This window comes from Pristiophorus japonicus, chromosome 17, assembly GCF_044704955.1.
Source record: "Pristiophorus japonicus isolate sPriJap1 chromosome 17, sPriJap1.hap1, whole genome shotgun sequence".
In the NCBI taxonomy this organism is placed as follows: Eukaryota; Metazoa; Chordata; class Chondrichthyes; family Pristiophoridae; genus Pristiophorus; species Pristiophorus japonicus.
Genome location: NC_091993.1, coordinates 106,238,263 through 106,262,432, shown reverse-complemented (window position 1 = coordinate 106,262,432; position 24,170 = coordinate 106,238,263). Strand labels below are relative to the sequence as shown.

Genomic DNA, 24,170 nt, shown 5'->3' with positions numbered 1-24,170 from the left:
GCTCTAACCCCAACCCCTCTTGGATGGCTGAGAACGGCTACTGGGGGCCAAGAGGGCCCGTGGGTGGAGGGCAGAGAAGTGGCGGAGCTGGGGGGGGCGAGACTGGGGGAAGAGAGAGAGAGAGAGAGAGAGAGAGAGAGAGAGAGAGAGAGAGAGAGAGAGAGAGAGAGAGAGAGAGAGAGAGAGAGAGAGACTGGGGTGAGAGAAAGAGAGAGACTGGGGTGAGAGAGAGATAGACTGGGGGGGAAGAGGAGATAGAGAGAGAGAGAGACTGGGGTGAGAGAGAGAGAGAGAGAGAGAGAGAGAGAGAGAGAGAGAGAGAGAGAGACTGGGGTGAGAGAAAGAGAGAGACTGGGGTGAGAGAGAGATAGACTGGGGGGGAAGAGGAGATAGAGAGAGAGAGAGCAAGAGCGAGAGAGAGAGAGACTGGGGTGGGGGAGAGAGAGAGAGAGACACACTGGGTGGGGAGAGAGAGAGAGAGACTGGGAGAGAGAGAGAGAGAGACACTGGGTGGGGGGGGGGAAAGAGAGAGAGAGAGAGACACTGGGTGGGGGGGGGAAGAGAGAGAGAGAGAGAGAGACGGGGGGGGGGGGAAAGAGAGAGAGAGAAAGAGAGAGTCTGGGGGGGGGGAGAAAGAGATAGAGACTGGGGAGGGGGAAGAGAGAGAGAGACTGGAGGGGGGGGAAAGAGAGAGAGACTGGGGAGAGAGAGAGAGAGAGCGCGACTAGGGGGGAGAGAGAGAGAGAGAGAGAGAGACTGGGGGGAGAGAGAGCGATTGGGGGAGGGAGAGAGAGAGAGATTGGGGGAGGGGGAGAGAGAGAGATTGGGGGAGGGAGAGATAGAGAGATTGGGGGAGGGAGAGATAGAGAGATTGGGGGAGGGAGAGAGAGAGAGATTGGGGGAGGGAGAGAGAGAGAGATTGGGGGAGGGAGAGAGAGAGAGATTGGGGGAGGGAGAGAGAGAGAGATTGGGGGAGGGAGAGAGAGAGAGATTGGGGGAGGGAGAGAGAGAGAGAGATTGGGGGAGGGAGAGAGAGAGAGAGATTGGGGGAGGGAGAGAGAGAGAGAGATTGGGGGAGGGAGAGGGAGAGAGAGATTGGGGGAGGGAGAGGGAGAGACTACCGGGGGGGAAAGGGAAAGGGAGAGATTACCGGGGGGGAAAGGGAAAGGGAGAGATTACCGGGGGGGGAAAGGGAAAGGGAGAGATTGGGGGAGGGAGAGGGAGAGAGAGATTGGGGGAGGGAGAGGGAGAGAGAGATTACCGGGGGGGAAAGGGAAAGGGAGAGATTACCGGGGGGGAAAGGGAAAGGGAGAGATTACCGGGGGGAAAGGGAAAGGGAGAGATTACCGGGGGGGAAAGGGAAAGGGAGAGATTACCGGGGGGGAAAGGGAAAGGGAGAGATTACCGGGGGGGAAAGGGAAAGGGAGAGATTACCGGGGGGGGAAAGGGAAAGGGAGAGATTACCGGGGGGGGGAAGGGAAAGGGAGAGATTACCGGGGGGGGGAAGGGAAAGGGAGAGATTACCGGGGGGGGGAAGGGAAAGGGAGAGATTACCGGGGGGGGGAAGGGAAAGGGAGAGATTACCGGGGGGGAAAGGGAAAGGGAGAGATTACCGGGGGGGAAAGGGAAAGGGAGAGATTACCGGGGGGGGAAAGGGAAAGGGAGAGATTACCGGGGGGGGAAAGGGAAAGGGAGAGATTACCGGGGGGGGAAAGGGAAAGGGAGAGATTACCGGGGGGGGAAAGGGAAAGGGAGAGATTACCGGGGGGGGAAAGGGAAAGGGAGAGATTACCGGGGGGGGAAAGGGAAAGGGAGAGATTACCGGGGGGGGAAAGGGAAAGGGAGAGATTACCGGGGGGGGAAAGGGAAAGGGAGAGATTACCGGGGGGGGAAAGGGAAAGGGAGAGATTACCGGGGGGGAAAGGGAAAGATTACCGGGGGGGGAAAGGGAAAGGGAGAGATTACCGGGGGGGGAAAGGGAAAGGGAGAGATTACCGGGGGGGGAAAGGGAAAGGGAGAGATTACCGGGGGGGGAAAAGGGAAAGGGAGAGATTACCGGGGGGGGAAAGGGAAAGGGAGAGATTACCGGGGGGGGAAAGGGAAAGGGAGAGATTACCGGGGGGGAAAGGGAAAGGGAGAGATTACCGGGGGGGGAAAGGGAAAGGGAGAGATTACCGGGGGGGGAAAGGGAAAGGGAGAGATTACCGGGGGGGGAAAGGGAAAGGGAGAGATTACCGGGGGGGGAAAGGGAAAGGGAGAGATTACCGGGGGGGGAAAGGGAAAGGGAGAGATTACCGGGGGGGGAAAGGGAAAGGGAGAGATTACCGGGGGGGGAAAGGGAAAGGGAGAGATTACCGGGGGGGGAAAGGGAAAGGGAGAGATTACCGGGGGGGGAAAGGGAAAGGGAGAGATTACCGGGGGGGGAAAGGGAAAGGGAGAGATTACCGGGGGGGGAAAGGGAAAGGGAGAGATTACCGGGGGGGGAAAGGGAAAGGGAGAGATTACCGGGGGGGGAAAGGGAAAGGGAGAGATTACCGGGGGGGAAAGGGAAAGGGAGAGATTACCGGGGGGGGAAAGGGAAAGGGAGAGATTACCGGGGGGGGAAAGGGAAAGGGAGAGATTACCGGGGGGGGAAAGGGAAAGGGAGAGATTACCGGGGGGGGAAAGGGAAAGGGAGAGATTACCGGGGGGGGAAAGGGAAAGGGAGAGATTACCGGGGGGAAAGGGAGAGACTGGGGGGAAAGGGAGAGACTGGGGGGAAAGGGAGAGACTGGGGGGAAAGGGAGAGACTGGGGGGAAAGGGAGAGACTGGGGGGAAAGGGAGAGACTGGGGGGAAAGGGAGAGACTGGGGGGAAAGGGAGAGACTGGGGGGAAAGGGAGAGACTGGGGGGAAAGGGAGAGACTGGGGGGAAAGGGAGAGACTGGGGGGAAAGGGAGAGACTGGGGGGAAAGGGAGAGACTGGGGGGAAAGGGAGAGATTGGGGGGAAAGGGAGAGATTGGGGGGAAAGGGAGAGACTGGGGGGAAAGGGAGAGACTGGGGGGAAAGGGAGAGACTGGGGGGAAAGGGAGAGACTGGGGGGAAGAGGGGAGGAGAGACATGGATGGGGTTGGGGGCGGGCAGGGGGGGGGAATATGAGAGGCAAGGTTTGGAGTGGATGATATCCAGAAGTCATGACTGTCACTATTCACTTCATAACCAATAAACCTGTTAACAATCCGTACACATTGCCCCATCAATGATGGGGGGATGATAGAGGGGGCGGGGTGAGAAAGGATGCACTTTCGCTGGGGCAAAGCACTTTGACTGGGGGAGGGATGCACTTGGACTGGGGTTGGGATGCACTTGGACTGGGGTTAGGCACTTTGGCTGGCCCTTGCTATCTTCTGGAGAGCTCTGTCCTGTCATTTCAGGAAGTCAAAGTGGATCGAGTTACAATTTGCAAAGTCAGTGAGACCTTGGGATGGGCGGTTCCAGTGACACATTCCTGTGAAACTTCAGGGTGTGGCTTATCCTCCAAGGGGACCAATCATAGACAAAGGGTGGAGCATGGTGGCCATTTTTGCAGTACAAATAAGCACATCCAAAATAATGTTGTGCAGCCACAGAATACAACTGTGATTAATCACAATGATGAAAACTTCCCCCAGGCACCTGGAATGCCCTGTGCTGTTGAAATCACATTGTCAGCAGCTTTCAGAGCTCTGCCTCCTAGTTATTTGAATTGGGAATACAGGGCTACTTTCATTCATTAATTAATCCCCATTTTGGAATCTTTTCCGTCCTCCTACATTTTGAAAGGTGGATTAATTGATCACAGACGACCCTCAGCTTGCGGAGCTAGTGTTAATGTGTGCGACGAATGGGTGGGAAGCATTTGTGGCAAATCAAGATGAATGAGGCAGCCGTTCTTTCCCAAAGCAAAAAGCCCACCTATGTGAGGTATGCCACACAGTAAGCAAGTAGCTTGCAGCATTCCCATGTATATCATCTCCATTCAGAAACAGTGTGATTTACATTGTTGAAAACATAGAAACATAGAAAATAGGTGCAGGAGTAGGCCATTCGGCCCTTTGAGCCTGCACCACCATTCAATAAGATCATGGCTGATCATTCCCTCAGTACTCCTTTCCTGCTTTCCCCTGATCCCTTTAGCCGTAAGGGCCATATCTAACTCCCTCTTGAATATATCCAACGAACTGGCATCAACAACTCTCTGAGGTAGAGAATTCCACAGGTTAACAACTCTCTGAGTGAAGAAGTTTCTCCTCATCTCAGTCCTAAATGGCTTACCCCTTATCCTTAGACTGTGTTCCCTGGTTCTGGACTTCCCCAACATCGGGAACATTCTTCCTGCATCTAACTTGTCCAATCCTGTCAGAATTTTATATGTTTCTATGAGATCCCCTCTCATCCTTCTAAACTCCAGTGAATACAACCCCAGTCGATCCAATCTCTCCTCATATGTCAGTCCTGCCATCCCGGGAATCAGTCTGTTGAACCTTCGCTGCACTTCCTTGATAGCAAGAACGTCCTTCCTCAGATTAGGAGACCAAAACTGAACACAATATTCCAGGTGAGGCCTCACCAAGGCCCTGTACAACTGCAGTAAGACAGTATACTCAAATCCTCAAAACAACTGTAATGGAATCCTGATTGGTCAGCCATGGCTCAGTGGGCAGCATGCTCACCTCTGAGTCAGAAGGTTGTGGATTCAAGTCCCACTCCACAGACTTGAACACATAAATCTAGGTTGACACTCCCAGTGCAGTGCTAAGGGAGTACTGCATTGAGGGAGGTGCCCTCTTTCGGATGAGACGTTAAACCGAGGCCTTGTCTGCTCTCTCAGGTGGACGTAAAAGATCCCATGGCTCTATTTCGAAGAAGAGCAGGGGAGTTCTCCCCGGTGTCCTGGCCAATATTTATCCCTCAATCAACCTCACTAAAACAGATTATCTGGTCATTATCACATTGCTGTTTGTGGGAGCTTGCTGTGTGCAAATTAGCTGTCACGTTTCCTACATTACAACAGTGACTACACTCCAAAAAAATAGTATTTCATTGGCTGTAAAGCGCTTTGTAAATCCTGAGGTTGTGAATGGTGCTATATAAATGCAAGTCTTTCTTCTTTTCAATTAAAAACAGAATAACTGGCCCAACAAGTGTTACACTAGCGCATCTACAGAAATGGCCATTCTGTCGTATTTCTCCCTCAGTCTGCTTATTCATTCAGGTGGACTGCAATGAACTAAAAATAAATGTGGGCCAGATAGGATCTTTTCCAGAAAGTTATTAATACTCTAGAGATGAATGACTAACAATATCCAACATGCTGAGCAATGAAAACGCATATAAGCAGAACCCATTTTATGCTTGGATCGGTCGACATTTAAGTGCCGTTGGTCGAACACGATGCTGTGAATCTGGTCAAATAAAAAAATGTGAATTTTCACACGATTGCTGAATGGGATATTCACAATGAACACTTTACAATTCCCGATATATTAAATGGCAGCACATTGGCGTCTAAATGCAATGTATGAAAAAGCTGGACCTCAGGATGCTAGACTTTAATGTGATGTATACAATTATAGTTTTACAGTACATACTGACCTGGAGTCAACTTAATTTAAACAGTTAAACCTGGTTACTACAAACTCCCAGGGATGGTCAAAGCACTTTGTTTAAAAAAATTAAATTAGTGGTTCATCGCACTGAGTTCTGAATCTGCTCTAATGAATAAAATGGAACTTCAATAGGGATCAGTCAAAACCATTTTGTTCGACTGAAAAGCTTGCAACAAGAGGGTTTAATGGTAGGGCTCCAGTTCCTGCTGCAGTGAGCAAAAATATGTCAGTTTCAATCTGTTAATGGCACCGGCTAACTAACATTTTCTATTACGCAGCACTCAGTCCCTGGTTGATCAGATATATCTTGTGTCATGTTCTCTATTCATGAATGAAGTCTGATGCATACTGACCCAGGCTTGGTGCCAATAGACACTCACCTCTCGACCCAGCTCTTATAGTTGGGGATATCCTTGGCGTATAACAATTTATTAGATGGCGAGTCCTTGCCGAGTCGGTGCTCAGATGTCGAGCAAGAGTCCATGAATGTCTGTGCCACGACAGATAGACACGCGTCTGTAATACTGCTCTTGTGAATGTCAAACACAAACTGCGGGTTCTTAATCACGTTGACCCAAAATCGTAACGGTAAACTGCAACAAAAAAAACACTTGGATTTGAATGCAATTACAGGAGAATCACCCAGAAACTGGGTCACGTGACCATGTTATTTTGCAATGTATCATTTGACAACATCCCAAATAGAGTAGCTGAACTCTCATCATAGGAGCACGGGAAATTGCTTTATAACGCTGGTTGATCTCTCATAATTTTGCACATGGGGGAGTTAAAGCCATGTACAGTATTTAGGCCAAGCAGAGCATATAATTGGACTCAGTCGCCCGAGTAGAGTAGGAGAGGCAGGAGAGGAGTAGAAGAGGGCAAGGGAGTTGGGGGATGGGGAGCAGAAGAGGAGCAGGGAGCAAAGGCAGATAAACTATCTGATGTGGTGAGGGGGGTGGGGGTTCTGGGGAGATAACCTCCCCCTGCTGGCGCCAGAACATGATTTCATTGAGGGTGGGCTCCAGTTCTCTCCATCAGAATATGATCCACTGGGGGGGGTGCGAGGGTGAGGCTTGATCAGCTCTGCTGGGCAGGCCACATTGTTCGCATGCCAGACACGAGACTCCCAAAGCAAGCGCTCTACTCGGAACACCTTCATGGCAAACGAGCCAAAGGTGGGCAGAGGAAACATTACAGGGACACCCTCAAAGCATCCCTGAAAGAGTGCAACATCCCCACTGACACCTGGGAATCCCTGGCCAAAGACCGCCCCAAGTGCAGAAAGTGCATCCAGGAGGGCGCTGAGCACCTCGCGTCACATCGCCGAGAGCATGCAGAAATCAAGCGCAGGCAGCGGAAAGAGCTTGCGGCAAACCTGTCCCACCCTCCCTTTCCCTCAATGACTATCTATCCCACCTGTGACAGGGACTGTGGTTCTCATATTGGATTGTTCCGCCATCTAAGGGTTCATTTTAAGAGTGGAAGCAAATTTAAACTAGCTTAATTGTTTGCTAATTAAATTCCACATTTAATTTCTACGACATAATAGCACTAACTGCCTTTATGTCAGGAATGCCTTTAGCAAAAAACAATCTGAACATAAACGTCAACTTGCATTTATATAATGATTCTCACATTGGTGAATGAATCTGACACCAAGTGGAGGGAGGTGGCTGGGGGGGGGGGGGGGGGGCGAAATAACTAGAATGGAATGGTGGAAGCATTTTGGGATGCAGCTCTAGAGAGCAGGGTCATGGTGGCTGGAAGAGCAGCTACAAATGGCAGAATGAAAATGGCACGGAACACAGAGTTGACAAATGATAGAAGACTGGCAGTATAGTGGGCGAGTATAAGGGCCACAAAATTGATTCACAAGGCTGTGGGAACTAGCGAGGACTGAAAAAGGAAGTATCTGGCGTGCCAGGACTTGGGCAGCAGTATTACGAATAAGTTGCAGCTTATGAAACGCTCGACCATGGAGGATGGCATTGGAATGTCCGTGGGGGATCGGTAAGGAGCGAAGTAAGCAACAAAGCAAAGATGGAAGAAATTGGTCTTGGTGGTGACACAGATGTGGAGGGAGAAACTCAGCTCAGAGCCATGGAGTACCCAGAGGTCTCACACCACTGGGCTCACCTTGGTGGCAATCAGGAAGGTCGATGGAGTTAAGGGAAGAAGATACATAGAATCAGAACAGTACAGCACAGGAGGCCATTCATCCCATGCAGCCTGCACCAGGTCTTTTGAAGAGCAATCCAGTTAGTCCCACTCCCCCGCTCTTTCCCAATATCCCTATAATTTGTTTGCCTTCAAATATTTATCCAATTCCCTTTTGAAGGCTACTATTGAATCTGTGTCCACCACCCTATCAGGCAGTGCATTCCAAATCCTAACCACTTGTTGCATAAAAAAGTATTTCCTCAGGTCGCCTCTGGTTCTTTTGGTAATCAACTTAAATCTGTGCCCGCTGGTCATCAACCCTTCAGCCATTGGAAACAGTTTCTCTTTATTTATTCTATTTAAAATCACTTCTATCAAATCTCCTCTTTGCTCTAAAGAGAACAACCCCAGCTTCTCCAGTCTAACTACATGAGTGTAATCCCTTATCCCTGGAACCATTCCAGTAAATGTCTTCTGCACCTTCTTCAAAGCCTTCACGTCCTTCCTAAAGTGTGGTGCCAGACTTTGACACAATACTCCAGCTGGGGCTAAGCTAGTGTTTTATATAGGTTTAGCGTAACTTCCTGGCTTTTATAAAGCCCAGAATCCCATATGCTTTATTAACCTGTCCTGTCACCTTCAAAGATTTATGCTCAAACACCTCCATATATTGCTCTTCTAGCACCCCCTTTAAAATTGTACCATTTCGTTTGTATTGTCTCTCCTCATTCTTCCTACCAAAATGTAACACTTCACACTTTTCTGCATTGAATTTCATCTGCCATATGTTCCAAGTATTGAACCTTGGGGAACTCCACTGTAAACCTCCCTCCAGTCCGTAAAACAGCCATTCACCACAACTCGTTGTTTTCTATCCCTTCACGACAACTGCCCCTTTTATCCCATGGGCTTCAATTTTGCAAACAAGCCTAATGTATGGTACGTTATCAAACACATTTTGAAAGTCCATATACACAACATCAACTATACTGCCCTCATCCACTCTCTCTGTTACCTCATCAAAAAACTCAAGTTAGTCCAGCACAATTCGCCCTTAACAAATTCATTCTGGCTCTCCTTCATTAGTCCATGCCTGTCCAAGTGACTGTTCATTTTCTCCCGGATTGTTGTTTCTAAAAGCTTCCTCACCACTGACGTTAAACTGATTGGCCTGTAACTGCCAGCTGATGGAATACAAAAAGAATGGCTTCATTTCTTTCTTACATTAAGCTGGTAGCAAGCCCAGGTGGGCAGAGGAAACATTTCAAGGACACCCTTAAAGCCTCCTTGATAAAATGCAACACCCCCACCAACACCTGGGAGTCCCTGGCCAGAGGCCACCCTAAGTGGAAGAAGAGCATCCGGGAGGGCGCTGAGCACTTCGAATCTCGTCGCCAAGAGCATGCAGAAAGCAAGCGAAACCAGCAGAGTGTGCGACAAATCAGACTCCGCACCCATCCTTTCCTTCAAAAAATGTCCCACCTGTGACAGAGACTGTAATTCCCGTATTGACTGCTCAGTCACCTACGAATTCAGTTTTAGAGTGCAAGCAAGTCTTCCTTGATTTTGAGGGACTGCCTATGATATTAAGCTGGGGGAAGTGTTGATTTATCCAGACTTAATGTGAGATGGGCAGTCCGAGAATGAGAGAGATAAATGAGGAGACAGAAAGATGAAGCTTGGTGTCATCAAGCTACAGGAAACTTCATCTGCTTCCTCAGGTCATGTACATCCAGACTCATTTCCATAAAGGACTTTGCAGCAAAATCCCTCTAATAATTACAAAGGTAAAACCAGTCCCACTTAAGATTAGCTGATTAATTAAAAAATGTGAACAGGATATTATAGTAAAGACTGTTTTTTTTTACAGGTATGATAGTACAGGCATCTCATAGTATAAGAGACAATAAAAAGTACAAGGCAAATCAAACTGCAAGGCTGGACCATTTCTAATGATTTAAAGTCTTTCCAAAAAAAAAACATAAAATCGGTGGCTTTCGTGATAGGAGCGAACATGAAATTTTCAGTCAATTTTAACCGAATTTGGTTCCCTGCCTACACTACTGGTGGATTCAGCACCCTGCTTACTTTGTGTACATGTACATGCTTGTGAATTAGTTACAGGGGTAGAGAACTTCACAAACTGTGACAGTTAATCTTGCGTGGTTTGGAAAGTCAACTCAACCTCAGACCCATTTGAGTGAAGCTCTAACAGCCTTTAGACAAATGTACTTTCATCTCCACGATTCAGCATTTCCCTGTTTAAAAAAAAACCTTTTTAGCTCATCACAGTTGGCTCACAGAAACAATGGGGGGGGATTTTAACCCAGAGGAATGTGAGAGGTTTGGTGCAGGTGGTGGGTTAAATCGGACAAAAACGCGAACACTTTGGGAAGCCGGCTCCAACCCACCGACATCCACCGAGCCGCATAAGTAGAAATTAGGGCAGGTGACCAAAAGCTTGGTCAAACAAGTAGGTTTTAAGGAGGACGTCTTGAAGGAGAAAAGAGAGGTAGAGAGGCAAAGAGGTTTAGGCAGGGAGTTCCAGAGCTTGGGGCTTAGGCAACAGAAGGCTCGGCCACCGATGGTTGAGCGATTATAATCAGGGATGCTCACAAGGGCAGAATTAGAGGAGCGCAGACATCTCGAGAGGTTATGGGGCTGGAAGCGATTACAGAGATAAGGAAGGGTGAGGCCATGGAGGGATTTGAAAACAAGGATGAAAATTTTGAAACCGAGGCGTCACTTAACCAGGAGCCAATGTAGGTCAGTGAGCACAGGGGTGATGGGTGAGCGGGACTTGGTGCGAGTTAGGACACGGGTAGCCGAGTTTTGGATCACCTCAAGTTTATGTCAGGTAGATTGGGGCCAAAGTGTTCAACGATCAGATGGAGCTACAGATCTACCCTGCTAAACTGCAATTATGCAACACTGCAGAAACTGGAAAGGAAATCATTGAAAAAATAGAAGAAAACATAGCTTTAATTATTCTTATTCTTATCAGTTTCTTCCACACTTATCAAGTGAGAGCAAGATCAATATTAGGACTAACCACTGTATTTGTTTTAATTTGCTATGGATTGTCAAGCCAGCCAGCCAATTATAATCACAGATTTGGGAATAAAACATATGCTGTCAGGAATGGGGTATTATAATGGAGATAAAGTAATATCCATAACCCCATTACCAAGAACTTAAAAAAAAATATTACGCTAACTTGTAACAATTCAATACAAGTAATCACACGCACTGTATTAAGCACAGTATTAAAAAAAACAGGCTTTTAAGGTTAAAGTTACTTGAGGTTATATGAGAACAAAATTCACGGGGGATTACTTTTTAAGATAATCCCCTTTTTAAATTAATATTTGTCTAAGGAGAACTCGGAATTTCAAAACAAAATGTTCATTTTTTAAAACTAGCACAGGGCACCCTCTTTGCTAGGCCACTCTCGTGACGTCACTGAAGTAGGGTGGCCATGGGAAGCCGCAAATTCAAATTGGAGTTTGCTCTGGAGCCACAAAAAAATCCGGGAAACTAAGCTGCAGACTGGGAAACTTGTTCCTCCCCATTCCCCATTTTTATGCAGCAAATTTCTTCGCTCCCCCATCCCTAAAAGACATAGTCTCCTTGCTGCAGGACTGATATCTCATGCAATTAGCCATTGTTGACATGCAAACGTCAGTGAGTGTTGGCAAACTATTGAATCCAGGCATGGTGTGGAGCGGGCACAAGACACATTCTCATCTGATGAACACACACGCACACTAGCACTTCCACAAGATGTTGTTGGACAGTGATCAGGGGTGGCAATCCTGGCGGATTTTTCCCTCACTCACACAGGAATGCCAAGGCCAACTGTCGCACCCTAAACACTGCTTGAGCTGAGATCAGAACAGATTGGGAATCGAATCTGCGAGGCACTGGATAATCTGTCTCTGCCCTTGAGGGAGTCTATCAATTATATCTCTTCTAAAAAAATTTTGTTCTCACATCAAATTAACAAATTGGAATCAACATTCTTCTAAGAGAATAAAAACCTAGATAGCACTGCTAAATATTCACATAATTAATGCCTTTCCTTCTGAAAAATGAATCATCACTACTTAGTGTATTTGGGGGAGGGGAGCAGATATATTAGGTGGCATAACAAAGAATGCAAGCAGAGACAAGTATATCCATGCTTTCATCATCTTTTTCTTACTAGCCATCCATCCTACAGCCCTCTTTAACCTATCCAAAACTCAGCCGCCTGGAATCTGCTCCGCACTAAGTCACGTTCGCCCATTACCCCCACCCTATTGACCCACACTGGTTCACAGTTCCCCGGCACATTGAATCTTAAATCTTGTTATCAAAGTCCTCATCTCACCTTATCCTTGCAACCTTCTCCAGCCTTATAATCCTTTCTACACCATTCCGCCCCCAGGCTCCACCATTTTGTGCACCTCCCCTAACCCCCGTTTTCAGTCCTGCTCTCTGGCACTCTCTCTCTAAACCTTTCTACCTTTCCACTATTCTCTCTGCCTTTACAAACTTTCTCAAAAATCCATCTCTTTGACCAAGCCGTTGACCATCTCCCCTAATTCTCGCAACATGCCGTCTCTTCCTTTATCTGGTTCACTTATTTTCCCTTCCCTTCACTTCTCATTAAAATGCTTTGGGAGGTTTTCAACATTAAAGTTGCTGCATTGCAAGGGGTGCTATATAAATGCAAGTTGCTGTTGTAACAAGGACAAACAGCCTCATTAAATTGAGTATTTCCCTGGTGGCGGCGAAGAACGTAGGGAAAATATGGGGAAATTGTAGCAGGTGGCACAGCAAGTCAGGAATTCCCCACGGCCCAACCTCAGGATGCTCCAACAGCACCGATTTAGCAACTGATGGAACTCTGTACATGAACTTCTCCGTACAAAGGAAAGAGTCCCAGGTGATTGGTCAGAGGAGAGAATTCCACAGACAGGTAATGTGAGATTCTTTGGTGCTTGTATTCCATGGAGACCTCGAGGACTGATTGAGGTACAGCCAATTGAAGATCATTTCATGTCTTAATGCAATGAAGGTCTGATAAGATCAGACTGTTGGGAAAAGATGGGACTTCAATTAACGCAGTAAGTGATCTTATCAGTTCTAATCCCCTCGCTGCACAAATAGGATGGCAATCAATTGGGACTGAAAATGTATCTTTTAAAGCAATTTATGATTTCAACAAAGGTGATCTTATCAGTGTTTGATTCTAGCCTTCAAAGCATACAATTGTCCAAAGATTTCTTGACATTAGTTGTGTCAAAAAAATTGCAAACATTTTTATAAGCACCATAAAACCTTTGCTTGTCAAGAGTCCAAAGTATCTGGCTCATCACAGAGAAAACCAGGCAAAAATTCTGCACGGTTCACTTTCAACCTCAAAGCAGATTGTTAAACAGAATATGTCCCAGCCAAGCTTTTGTATTCACATAACCTCCTTCCATGATTCCGACAGAGGCAACGGACCTGCGTGGGAGCGGCAGCGGGAGCTGAGGCAAGGCGGAGCGCTTAAAGCAAGGCTCAACAGACAACATTCGATAGGTATGTCAGAGTTTAAAAATTGACGTCGGCACAGAGGAAGTAGCTGATTGGTGAATAGTGGGTGAGCGTTTTCTTTCCTGTTAAGTTAGTACTTAGTCTTTAAATAAAGGTTATTTACATCAGCTGATTGCCGAGTAGTTGCTGGGTGTGTTTTACTAAGGTTTAGAGTTTATTTCTGCTTGATAGTCCCGAGTCTAACTAGAGGGATGGCAGAGCAGCTCAGTCTCGTGGATTGCACATCCTGTGGCATGTGGGAAGTCCTGGACGTTTCACGCAGCCAGGACAACCATGTGTGCAGGAGGTTCCTCCAGTTGCACCAACTCGAGCTCCGCGTTTTGGAGCATGAGCAGCAGCTGGAGTCACTGCGGTGCATCCGCGAGACTTAGCTACCTGGATAGCACGTTTCGAGAGGTAGTCACCCCGCAGCTTAAGAGTGTGCAGGCAGAGAGGGAGTGGGTGACCAACAGACAAAAGAGAAGGACTAGGCAGGGAGTGCAGGAGTCCCCTGAGTCCAGCTCGCTCTCCAACCAGTATTTCCTTCTGAGTACTGGCAGGGGCGATGGTGCCTCTGGGGTGTGCAGCCAAAGCCAAGTCCAGGGCACCACGGTTGGCTCAGCTGCACCTGGGGTGGGGGGTGTGGGGGGCGGCAGGGAGGAAGAATAATAATGGAAGAGCTTTAGTGGCAGGGGATTCAATAGTCAGGGGGGCAGATGGGCGTCATTTCTGCTCCACAAACGTGACTCCAGGATGGTATGTTGCCTCCTTGGTGCCAGGGTCAAAGATGTCACCGAGCGGCTGCAGGGCATTCTGGGGGAAGAGGGTGAACAGCCAGAGGTCGTGGTCCATATCGGTACCAATGGCATAGGTAGGAAGAGAGATGAGGTCCTGCAGGCAGAGTTTAGGAGCTAGGAGAGAGATTAAAAAGCAGGATCTCAAAGGTAGTAATCTCCGGATTACTTCTGTGCCACGAGCTAGTGAGTACAGAAATAGAAGTATAGAGCAAATGAATGTTGGGCTGGAAAGATGATGAAGAGAAGGCTTTAGATGCCTGAGGCATTGGGACCACTTCTGGGGGAGGTGGGACCTGTACAAGCCGGACAGATTGCACCGCAACAGAGCTGGGACCAATATCCTCGCCATGGGTGGGGGGGGGGGCGGGGCGGGGGGGAAGGGCTGCTAGTGCTGTTGGGGTGGGTTTAAACTAGCTTGTCAGGGGGATGGAAATCTGAGGAAATAGATTCAGTAGGGAGGGGAGTAAAACTGGAATTGTAAAGCAAAAATGTTGAAAGTGAATTTGAAGGATAGAGGAAACAAGGGTTAGAAAGTAGTCAACAAGGAGGTCTGGCTGTACTAAATGGAATGTACTTCAATGCAAGGAGCACAGGTAGACACTTGGGAGTATGATATTGTAGCTATTATAGAGTTGTGGCTAAAAGAGGGGCAGGTATGGCAGCTCAACATCCTGGTTACAGGATCTTCAGACTGGATAGAGAGGGGGGTAAAAAGGGAGAGAGGGATTGTGGTATTGATTAAAGAAGCTATTACAGCTGTGAGGAGGGAGGCCATATGGGGCTAACTGAAAAGCAAAAAAGGGGCAATCACACTGCTGGAAGTATACTATAGACCCCCAAACAGTGAAAGGGAGATAGAAGAGCAAATTTCTGAGAAGTGCAAAAACTATAGGGCAGTAATAATAGAGGATTTCAACTATCCTAATGTTAACTGGGACAAAATTAGTGTGAAGGGTATAGAGGGTGCAGAATTCCTAAAATGCATTCAAGAGAACTTTCTTAGCTAGTATGTAGCAAGCCCAACATGGGAGGGAGCGGTTCTGGATTTAGCTTTAGGGAATGAAGCTGGGCAGGTGGAAGGGGTAAGAGTAGGAGAGCATTTAGGTGCTAGTGACCATAATTCAGTCAGATTTAAGGTAGTTATAGAAAAGGACAAGGTTAGACCAGGAATAAAAGTTCTAAATTGGGGAAAGCCAACTTTGCTCAACTGAGAAGTGATTTGGCCATAGTGGACTTGAAACAGCTACTTGAAGGTAAATCTGTGTCAGAGCAGTGGGAGGCATTCAAGGAGGAGATCCGGAGGGTTCAGGCCAAGTATGTGCCCTTAAAGAAAAAGGGAGGGACTAACAAATCTCAAGCCCCCTGGATGTCTAGGGACATACAGGGTAGGATAAAGAAAAAGAGAGATGCTTATGACAGATACCGAGGGCTAAATACTGCAGAAACCCTAGAGGAATATAGAAAGTCCAGGGGTGCAATTAAAAAGAATATTAGGAAAGCAAAGAGAGAGCATGAAAAATTCTTGGCAAGTAAAATCAAGGAAAACCCAAAGATGTTTATTAAATATATTAAGAGCAAGAAGATAACTAAAGAAAGGGTAGGGCCTATTAGAGACCATGAAAGCAATGTGTGTGTGGAGGCGGAAGATGTGGGTCTGGTTTTTAATGAATACTTTGCGTCTATTTCCACAAAGGGGAGGGGCGATGCAGACACTACTATCGAGGGGAAGAAGTGTGAAATATTAGATGAAATAAACAGTGAGAGAGGAGGTATTAAGGGGTTTAGCAGCTTTGAAAGTGGATAAATCCCCAGGCCTGGATGAAATGTATCCCAGACTGTTAAGTGAAGCAAAAGACAAAATAGAGGCTTTGACGATCATTTTCCAATCCTCTCTGGCTTCAGGTGTGGTGCCAGAGGACTGGAGGACTGCTAATGCAGTGCCTTTGTTTAAAAAGGGAGAAAGGGATAGACAAAGTAATTACAGGCCAGTCAGCCTAACCTCAATGGTGGGAAAATTATTGGAAAAAATCCTGAAGGACAGAATAAATCTTCACTTAGAAAGATACGTATTAATCAAGGACAGTCAGCACAGATTTGTTAAGGAAAGGTCATGTCTGACTAACTTGATTGAATTTTTTGAGGAGATAACCAGGAGGATCAATGAAGGCAAAGTGTATGATGTAGTGTATATGGATTTTAGCAAAGCTTTTGATAAGGTCCCACATGGTAGACTGGTCACTAAAGTAAAAGCACATGGAATCCAGGGCAAAGTGGCAAGTTGGATCCAAAATTGATTCAGAGGCAGGAAGCAAAGGGTAATGGTCGATGGGTGTTTTTGCGACTGGAAGGATGTTTCCAGTGGGGTTCCACCAGGCTCATTAATAGGTTCCTTGCTTTTTGTGATATACATCAATGATCTGGACTTGAATATCGGGGCTATGATTAAGAAGTTTGCAGACGATACTAAAATTGGCTGTGTGGTTGATAATGAAGGAGAAAGCTGCGGACTGCAGGAAGATATCAATTAACTGGTCAGGTGGGTAGAACAGTGGCAAATGGAATTTAATCCAGAGAAGTGAGAGGTAATGCATTTTGGGAGGGCTAAAAAGGAAAGGGAATACACATTAAATGGATGGATAGAGAAGTGTAGAGGAACAAAGGGACCTTGGAGTGCATGTCCACAGATCCCTGAAGGTAGCAGGCCAGGTAGATAAGGTGGTTAAGAAAGCATACGGAATGCTTGCCTTTATTAGCCAAGGCCTGGAATACAAGAGCAGGGGGAGTATGCTTCAACTGTATAAAACACTGGTTAGGCCACAGCTGGAGTACTGCGTGCAGTTCTGGTCACCGCATTACAGGAAGGACGTGATTGCACTGGAGAGGGTACAAAGGTGATTTACGAGGATGCTGCCAGAATTGGAGAATCTTAGCTATGAGGACTGATTAGATTGGCTGGATTTGTTTTCATTGGAACAGAGGAAGCTGAGGGGAGACCTCATTGAGATGGATAAAATTATGAGGGGCCGAGGTATAGTGGATTGAAAGGGCTTATTTCCTTTAGCAGAGCAGTCAACAACTAGGGGACATAAATTTAAAGTAATTGGTAGAAAGTTTAGAAGGGATTTGAGAGGAAATCTCTTCACGCAGGGGGTTGTTGGGGTCTGGACCTCATTGCCTGAAAGAGTGGTAGAGGCAGAAACCCTCACCACATTTTTAAAGTACTTGGATGTGCACTTGAAGTGCCGTAACCTACAGAGTTATGGACCTAGAGCTGGAAAGTGGGATTAGTCTGGATAGCCTCTTGTTAGCCGGCACGGACATGATGGGCAGAAATGGTCTCCTTCCATGCTGTAAACTTCTATGATTCAGTTGGATGAATCATATCACAAGAGCCTCTGGTGAGGCAATGCAGGGTAGCAGCTGAATTCAGATCTCCAGCCACCGTGACTATAAGGTTAGCTGACTGTTGAATAAAATAAGCAGAACGAGCTTAAATATATTATTCTTTCATTTCAAGTACCTCCACAATCTCTAGGCACACCTGTCTTTAGATAAAAGTGTTACTTCTTGAGAACAGCTCATGGGAAAGAAGATTTCTGATCACCTTGATGTCCTTGTTGTGTCATAATTCTTCAGATATCACTCTTATCTTCAGAAGACACTCAATACTCATCAGCATTTAAAGCAGGTGTGACTCACTCTCCACTTTACCTAGCAGGCAAGTCCACCAAACAAAGTCAAATTTACCTCCCCGTACAACAATAACAACCACTTATAGGGCCCAAGTTTGCCCCCCCTCCCTGGTTAAAACGGCGCACCACCACACTAAAAACAGCGCCAAAAACTTATCTCGGTATTCTCCCCGCTCCTTGGAATGTCGGAGACCTTGGCGTGGTGCAGCACAAGCAGTGGGGGGGAGGGGGGGGGGGCGGAGCCAGGTCCCAGCGCTGAAAACAGTGCCGAGACCTCTGCACATGCACGCTAGAGTGTGCGCACATGTGCAGTAGCACCTCGCCCCCAGAATCTCTGCAGGCTGTGTGGGAGGGGCCCGAAGCACATCGCCCCTAGCTCTGGCCGAATGGGCTCCCTCCTCGACTTTCCCTGCTGCGTTCAGCCTCCCCCCCACCCCCCCTTTACCCCTGCCGCGTTCAGCCTCCCCCCCACCCCCCTTTACCCCTGCTGCGTTCAGCCTTCCATCCCACCCTCCCTTTACCAATGCTGCGTTCAGCCTCCCCCCCACCCCCACCCCCCCTTTACCCCTGCTGCGTTCAGCCTTCCATCCCACCCTCCCTTTACCAATGCTGCGTTCAGCTCCCCCCCCCTTCACTTTACCAATGCTGCGTTCAACCTCCCCCCCCCCCCCCCCCTTTACCAATGCCACGTTCAAACTCCCCCTCCGCACACACGTTTACCAATGCCGCGTTCAGGCTCCCCCTCCCCCTCCCGGTGTGCGTCTCACCGCCCCCTAGCCCTGGCCGAATCAGCTCCCTCATCGGCGGCCAGCTGCTAGTGTTGTTCTGCTGTAAAGCTTTGCTGAAGGTAGGACTTCTACGTTTTATTTATTTATTTATTGATTGATTATGCGGTCCTAAATTCTTGTTTGATTTACATTCAAGTTTACTCTTCATCTGCTTTCAAAAGGAATTCTGTAAAATAGTTTGGCTGAAATTCTTATTTACAGGACTTGCTATAATGTATTTGCTAGTTTACCAATCCATTTTTAATTTGTTGTTTATCACTTTTTAAGTCTTGGTGCAAGGTGCAGGTCCTCTCAGCTTCCTTGTATTTTTTATCTGTTACTGAATGCTTATTTTTGTGCTTAGTTTAGTGCTTGGTCCTTTAAATGTACTTACCTGCGCTGATTTCTTAGCTCACCGCAAGGTTTTTCTGTGCGGCCACAAGTGGCCACATACGCTGGCCTAAGTTAGTTTGGAGTAACTTTTAGCTGTCTAAAACAGATGTAAGTGGCTAGTAATGCCCCCTTTTGAAAAAAAAACTAAACTAAAAAAAAGCCTAACTAACTCATGCACACTGGAGTAAATTAAATGGCCAGAATTGCGATTTTTAAGATACTCCAAAAAAAATCTAGTTGCTCCAAAAAAAAATGGAGCAACTCCTGGGCAACTTGAACTAAGCAGGCTTTCAGTATTTTTCCTTTTCATTCCAATGATAATATTTTTTCCACTACCAACCGTCTTCTTAAACCCCCCTATACTTCTACTCCACCGTCCGGATATAAAAGGGGTCAGAGGGTCAAGTAAGAAGGAGGAACTGAGAGAAATCCTAATTAGTCGGGAAATTGTGTTGGGGAAATTGATGGGATTGAAGGCCGATAAATCCTCAGGGCCTGATGGTCTGCATCCCAGAGTACTTAAGGAGGTGGCCTTGGAAATAGCGGATGCATTGACAGTCATTTTCCAACATTCCATAGACTCTGGATCAGTTCCTATGGAGTGGAGGGTAGCCAATGTAACCCAACTTTTTAAAAAAGGAGGGAGGGAGAAAACAGGGAATTATAGACTGGTCAGCCTGGCATCGGTAGTGGGTAAAATGATGGAATCAATTATTAAGGATGTCATAGCAGTGCATTTGGAAAGAGGTGACATGATAGGTTCAAGTCAGCATGGATTTGTGAAAGGGAAATCATGCTGGACAAATCTTCTGGAATTTGTTGAGGATGTTTCCAGTAGAGTGGACAGGGGAGAATCAGTTGATGGACCTTCAGAAGAGTTTCAACAAGGTCCCACACAAGAGATTAATGTGCAAAGTTAAAGCACATGGGATTGGGGGTAGTGTGCTGACGTGGATTGAGAGCTGGTTGGCAGACAGGAAGCAAAGAATAGGAGTAAATGGGTACTTTTCAGAATGGCAGGCAGTGACTAGTGGGGTACCGCAAGGTTCTGTGCTGGGGCCCCAGCTGTTTACATTGTACATTAATGATTTAGACGAGCGGATTAAATGTAGTATCTACAAATTTGCGGATGACGCCAAGTTGGGTGGCAGTGTGAGCTGCGAGGAGAATGCTATGAGGCTGCAGAGTGACTTGGATAGGTGAGGTGAGTGGGCAAATGCATGGCAGATGCAGTATAATGTGAGGTTATCCACTTTGGTGGCAAAAACAGGAAGACTGAATATTATCTGAATGGTGACAGATTAGGAAAAGGGGAGGTGCAACGAGACCTGGGTGTCATGGTACATCAGTCATTGAAGGTTGGCATGCAGGTACAGCAGGCGGTTAAGAAAGCAAATGGCATGTTGGCCTTCATAGCGAGGGGATTTGAGTACAGGGGCAGGGAGGTGTTACTACAGTTGTACAGGGTCTTGGAGAGGCCACACCTGGAGTATTGTGTACAGTTTTGGTCTCCAAACTTGAGGAAGGACATTCTTGCTATTGAGGGAGTGTAGCGAAGGTTCACCAGACTGATTCCCAGGATGGCGGGACTGACCTATCAAGAAAGACTGGATCAACTGGGCTTGTATTCACTGGAGTTCAGATGAATGAGAGGGGATCTCATAGAAACGTTTAAAATTCTGATGGGTTTAGACAGGTTAGATGCAGGAAGAATGTTCCCAATGTTGGGGAAGTCCAGAACCAGAGGTCACAGTCTAAGGATAAAGGGTAAGCCATTTGGGACCGAGATGCGGAGAAACTTCTTCACCCAGAGAGTGGTGAACCTATGGAATTCTCTACAACAGAAAGTTGTTGAGGCCAATTCACTAAATATATTCAAAAAGGAGTTAGATGTAGTACTTACTACTAGGGGGATCAAGGGGTATGACGAGAAAGCAGGAATGGGGTACTGAAGTTGCATGTTCAGCCATGAACTCATTGAATGACGGTGCAGGCTCGAAGGGCCGAATGGCTTACTCCTGCACCTATTTTCTATGTTTCTATGTCACCTCCAGTAAAAAGCACAAGGAGCTCATCGACTTCTTATTCATTAAGATTGAGACCATCCTTTCAGCTGCCTCTCCCACATCCCACTTATGCACCAAGCCACACTTCCCCCAAGGTCCCCACCTGCCCTAGCCCTGAACTCGCCTTACTCTAGTTTCTCTACTATCTCCGAGCTCATCTTGGCCATGAGATCCACCTCCTGCTCTCTCAACCCTATTCTCATTAAACTACTGACTACCCTACATCTCTTGCCGTTCATGCCAGCTGATATTGCAAACGGTGTCCTCTCTGGAGGTACTGTCTCCCTCCCTTTTAAATCTGCCCGTCACCAGCCCCTCCTCAGAAAAAAACACCACTCTGTCATTGCAAACTACTGCCCATCTCCAGCTCCCTTGAACGTGTTGTTGCCTCACAAATCTGTGTGATCTTTCCCGAAACTCCATGTTTGAACATCTCCAATCAGGTTTACAGCACTGAAACAGCCCTAATCAAAGTCAAAAATGGCATGCTATGTGACTGGAGGTGGTGCACTATCCTGCCTCGTCCTTCTCAACCTGTCTGCAACCATTGACATGGCTGACCACACCATCCTCCTCAAACGCCTCTCCTTCCTTGTCCAGCTGAGCAGGTCTGCCCTTGTCCGGTTCCACTATTAACTATCCATTAACAAATATGATGTGATTGGGATTACAGGATGATCAGGGCTGGGAACTCAACATCCAGGGGTATTCAACATTCAGGAAGGATAGAATAAAAGGAAAAGGAGGTGGGGTAGCATTGCTGGTTAAGGAGGAGATTAAGGCAATAGTTAGGAAGGACATTAGCTTGGATGATGTGGAATCTATATGGGTAGAGCTGCAGAACACCAAAGGGCAAAAAACGTTAGTGGGAGTTGTGTACAGACCTCCAAACAGTAGTAGTGATGTTCGGGAGGGCATCAAACAGGAAATTAGGGGTGCATGCAATAAAGGTGCAGCAGTTATAATGGGTGACTTTAATATGCACATAGATTGGGCTAACCAAACTGGAAGCAATACGGTGGAGGAGGATTTCCTGGAGTGCATAAGGGATGGTTTTCTAGACCAATATGTCGAGGAACCAACTAGGGGGGAGGCCATCTTAGACTGGTTGTTATGTAATGAGAGAGGATTAATTAGCAATCTCGTTGTGCGAGGCCCCTTGGGGAAGAGTGACCATAATATGGTGGAATTCTGCATTAGGATGGAGAATGAAACAGTTAATTCAGAGACCATGGTCCAGAACTTAAAGGCGGCTAACTTTGAAGGTATGAGGCGTGAATTGGCTGGGATGGATTGGCGAATAATACTTAAGGGGTTGACTGTGGATGGGCAATGGCAGACATTTAGAGACCGCATGGATGAACTACAACAATTGTACATTCCTGTCTGGCATAAAAATAAAAAAGGGAAGGTGGCTCAACCGTGGCTATCAAGGGAAATCAGGGATAGTATTAAAGCCAAGGAAGTGGCATACAAATTGGCCAGAAATAGCAGCGAACCTGGGGACTGGGAGAAATTTAGAACTCAGCAGAGGAGGACAAAGGGTTTGATTAGGGCAGGGAAAATGGAGTATGAGAAGAAGCTTGCAGGAAACATTAAGACGGATTGCAAAACTTTCTATAGATATGGAAAGAGAAAAAGGTTAGTAAAAATAAACGTAGGTCCCCTGCAGTCAGAATCAGGGGAAGTCATAACGGGGAACAAAGAAATGGTGGACCAATTGAACAAGTACTTCGGTTCGGTATTCACGAAGGAGGACACAAACAACCTTCCGGATATAAAAGGGGTCGGGGGGTCGAGTAAGGAGGAGGAACTGAGGGAAATCCTTATTAGCCGGGAAATTGTGTTGGGGAAATTGATGGGATTGAAGACCGATAAATCCCCAGGGCCTGATGGACTGCATCCCAGAGTACTTAAGGAGGTGGCCTTGGAAAGAGTGGATGCATTGACAGTCCTTTTCCAACATTCCATTGACTCTGGATCAGTTTCTATCGAGTGGAGGGTAGCCAATTTAACCTCACTTTTTAAAAAAAGAGGGAGAGAGAAAACAGGGAATTATAGACCGGTCAGCCTGACATCGGTAGTGGGTAAAATGATGGAATCAATTATTAAGGATGTCATAGCAGTGCATTTGGAAAGAAGTGACATGATAGGTCCAAGTCAGCATGGATTTGTGAAAGGGAAATCATGCTTGACAAATCTTCTGGAATTTTTTGAGGATGTTTCCAGTAGAGTGGACAAGGGAGAACCAGTTGATGTGGTATATTTGGACTTTCAGAAGGCGTTCGACAAGGTCCCACACAAGAGATTGATGTGCAAAGTTAGAGCACATGGGATTGGGGTAGTGTGCTGATATGGATTGAGAACTGGTTGTCAGACAGGAAGCAAAGAGTAGGAGTAAATGGGTACTTTTCAGAATGGCAGGCAGTGACTAGTGGGGTACCGCAAGGTTCTGTGCTGGGGCCCCAGCTGTTTACACTGTACATTAATGATTTAGATGAGGGGATTAAATGTAGTATCTCCAAATTTGCGGATGACACTAAGTTGGGTGGCAGTGTGAGCTGCGAGGAGGATGCTGTGAGGCTGCAGAGCGACTTGGATAGGTTAGGTGAGTGGGCAAATGCATGGCAGATGAAGTATAATGTGGATAAATGTGAGGTTATCCACTTTGGTGGTAAAAACAGAGAGACAGACTATTATCTGAATGGTGACAGATTAGGAAAAGGGGAGGTGCAACGAGACCTGGGTGTCATGGTACATCAGTCATTGAAGGTTGGCATGCAGGTGCAGCAGGCGGTTAAGAAAGCAAATGGCATGTTGGCCTTCATAGCAAGGGGATTTGAGTACAGGGGCAGGGAGGTGTTGCTACAGTTGTACAGGGCATTGGTGAGGCCACACCTGGAGTATTGTGTACAGTTTTGGTCTCCTAACCTGAGGAAGGACATTCTTGCTATTGAGTGAGTGCAGCGAAGGTTCACCAGACTGATTTCCGGGATGGCGGGACTGACCTATCAAGAAAGACTGGATCAACTGGGCTTGTATTCACTGGAGTTCAGAAGAATGAGAGGGGACCTCATAGAAACATTTAAAATTCTGACGGGGT

The 24,170-nt window shown here is 47.1% G+C and overlaps 1 protein-coding gene across 4 annotated transcripts in view; it reads right to left on the bottom strand.

Annotated features, from left to right (window-relative positions):
* plxna2 (plexin A2) overlaps positions 1–24,170 on the bottom strand; it is a 513,884-nt gene that overhangs the window by 5,740 nt on the left and 483,974 nt on the right. For all 4 annotated transcript variants that reach the window (XM_070859435.1, XM_070859436.1, XM_070859433.1 and 1 more), the window contains one exon: positions 6,008–6,220. In XM_070859435.1, the coding sequence (XP_070715536.1) occupies positions 6,008–6,220 (213 nt within the window). The remainder of the gene's footprint in view (positions 1–6,007; positions 6,221–24,170) is intronic.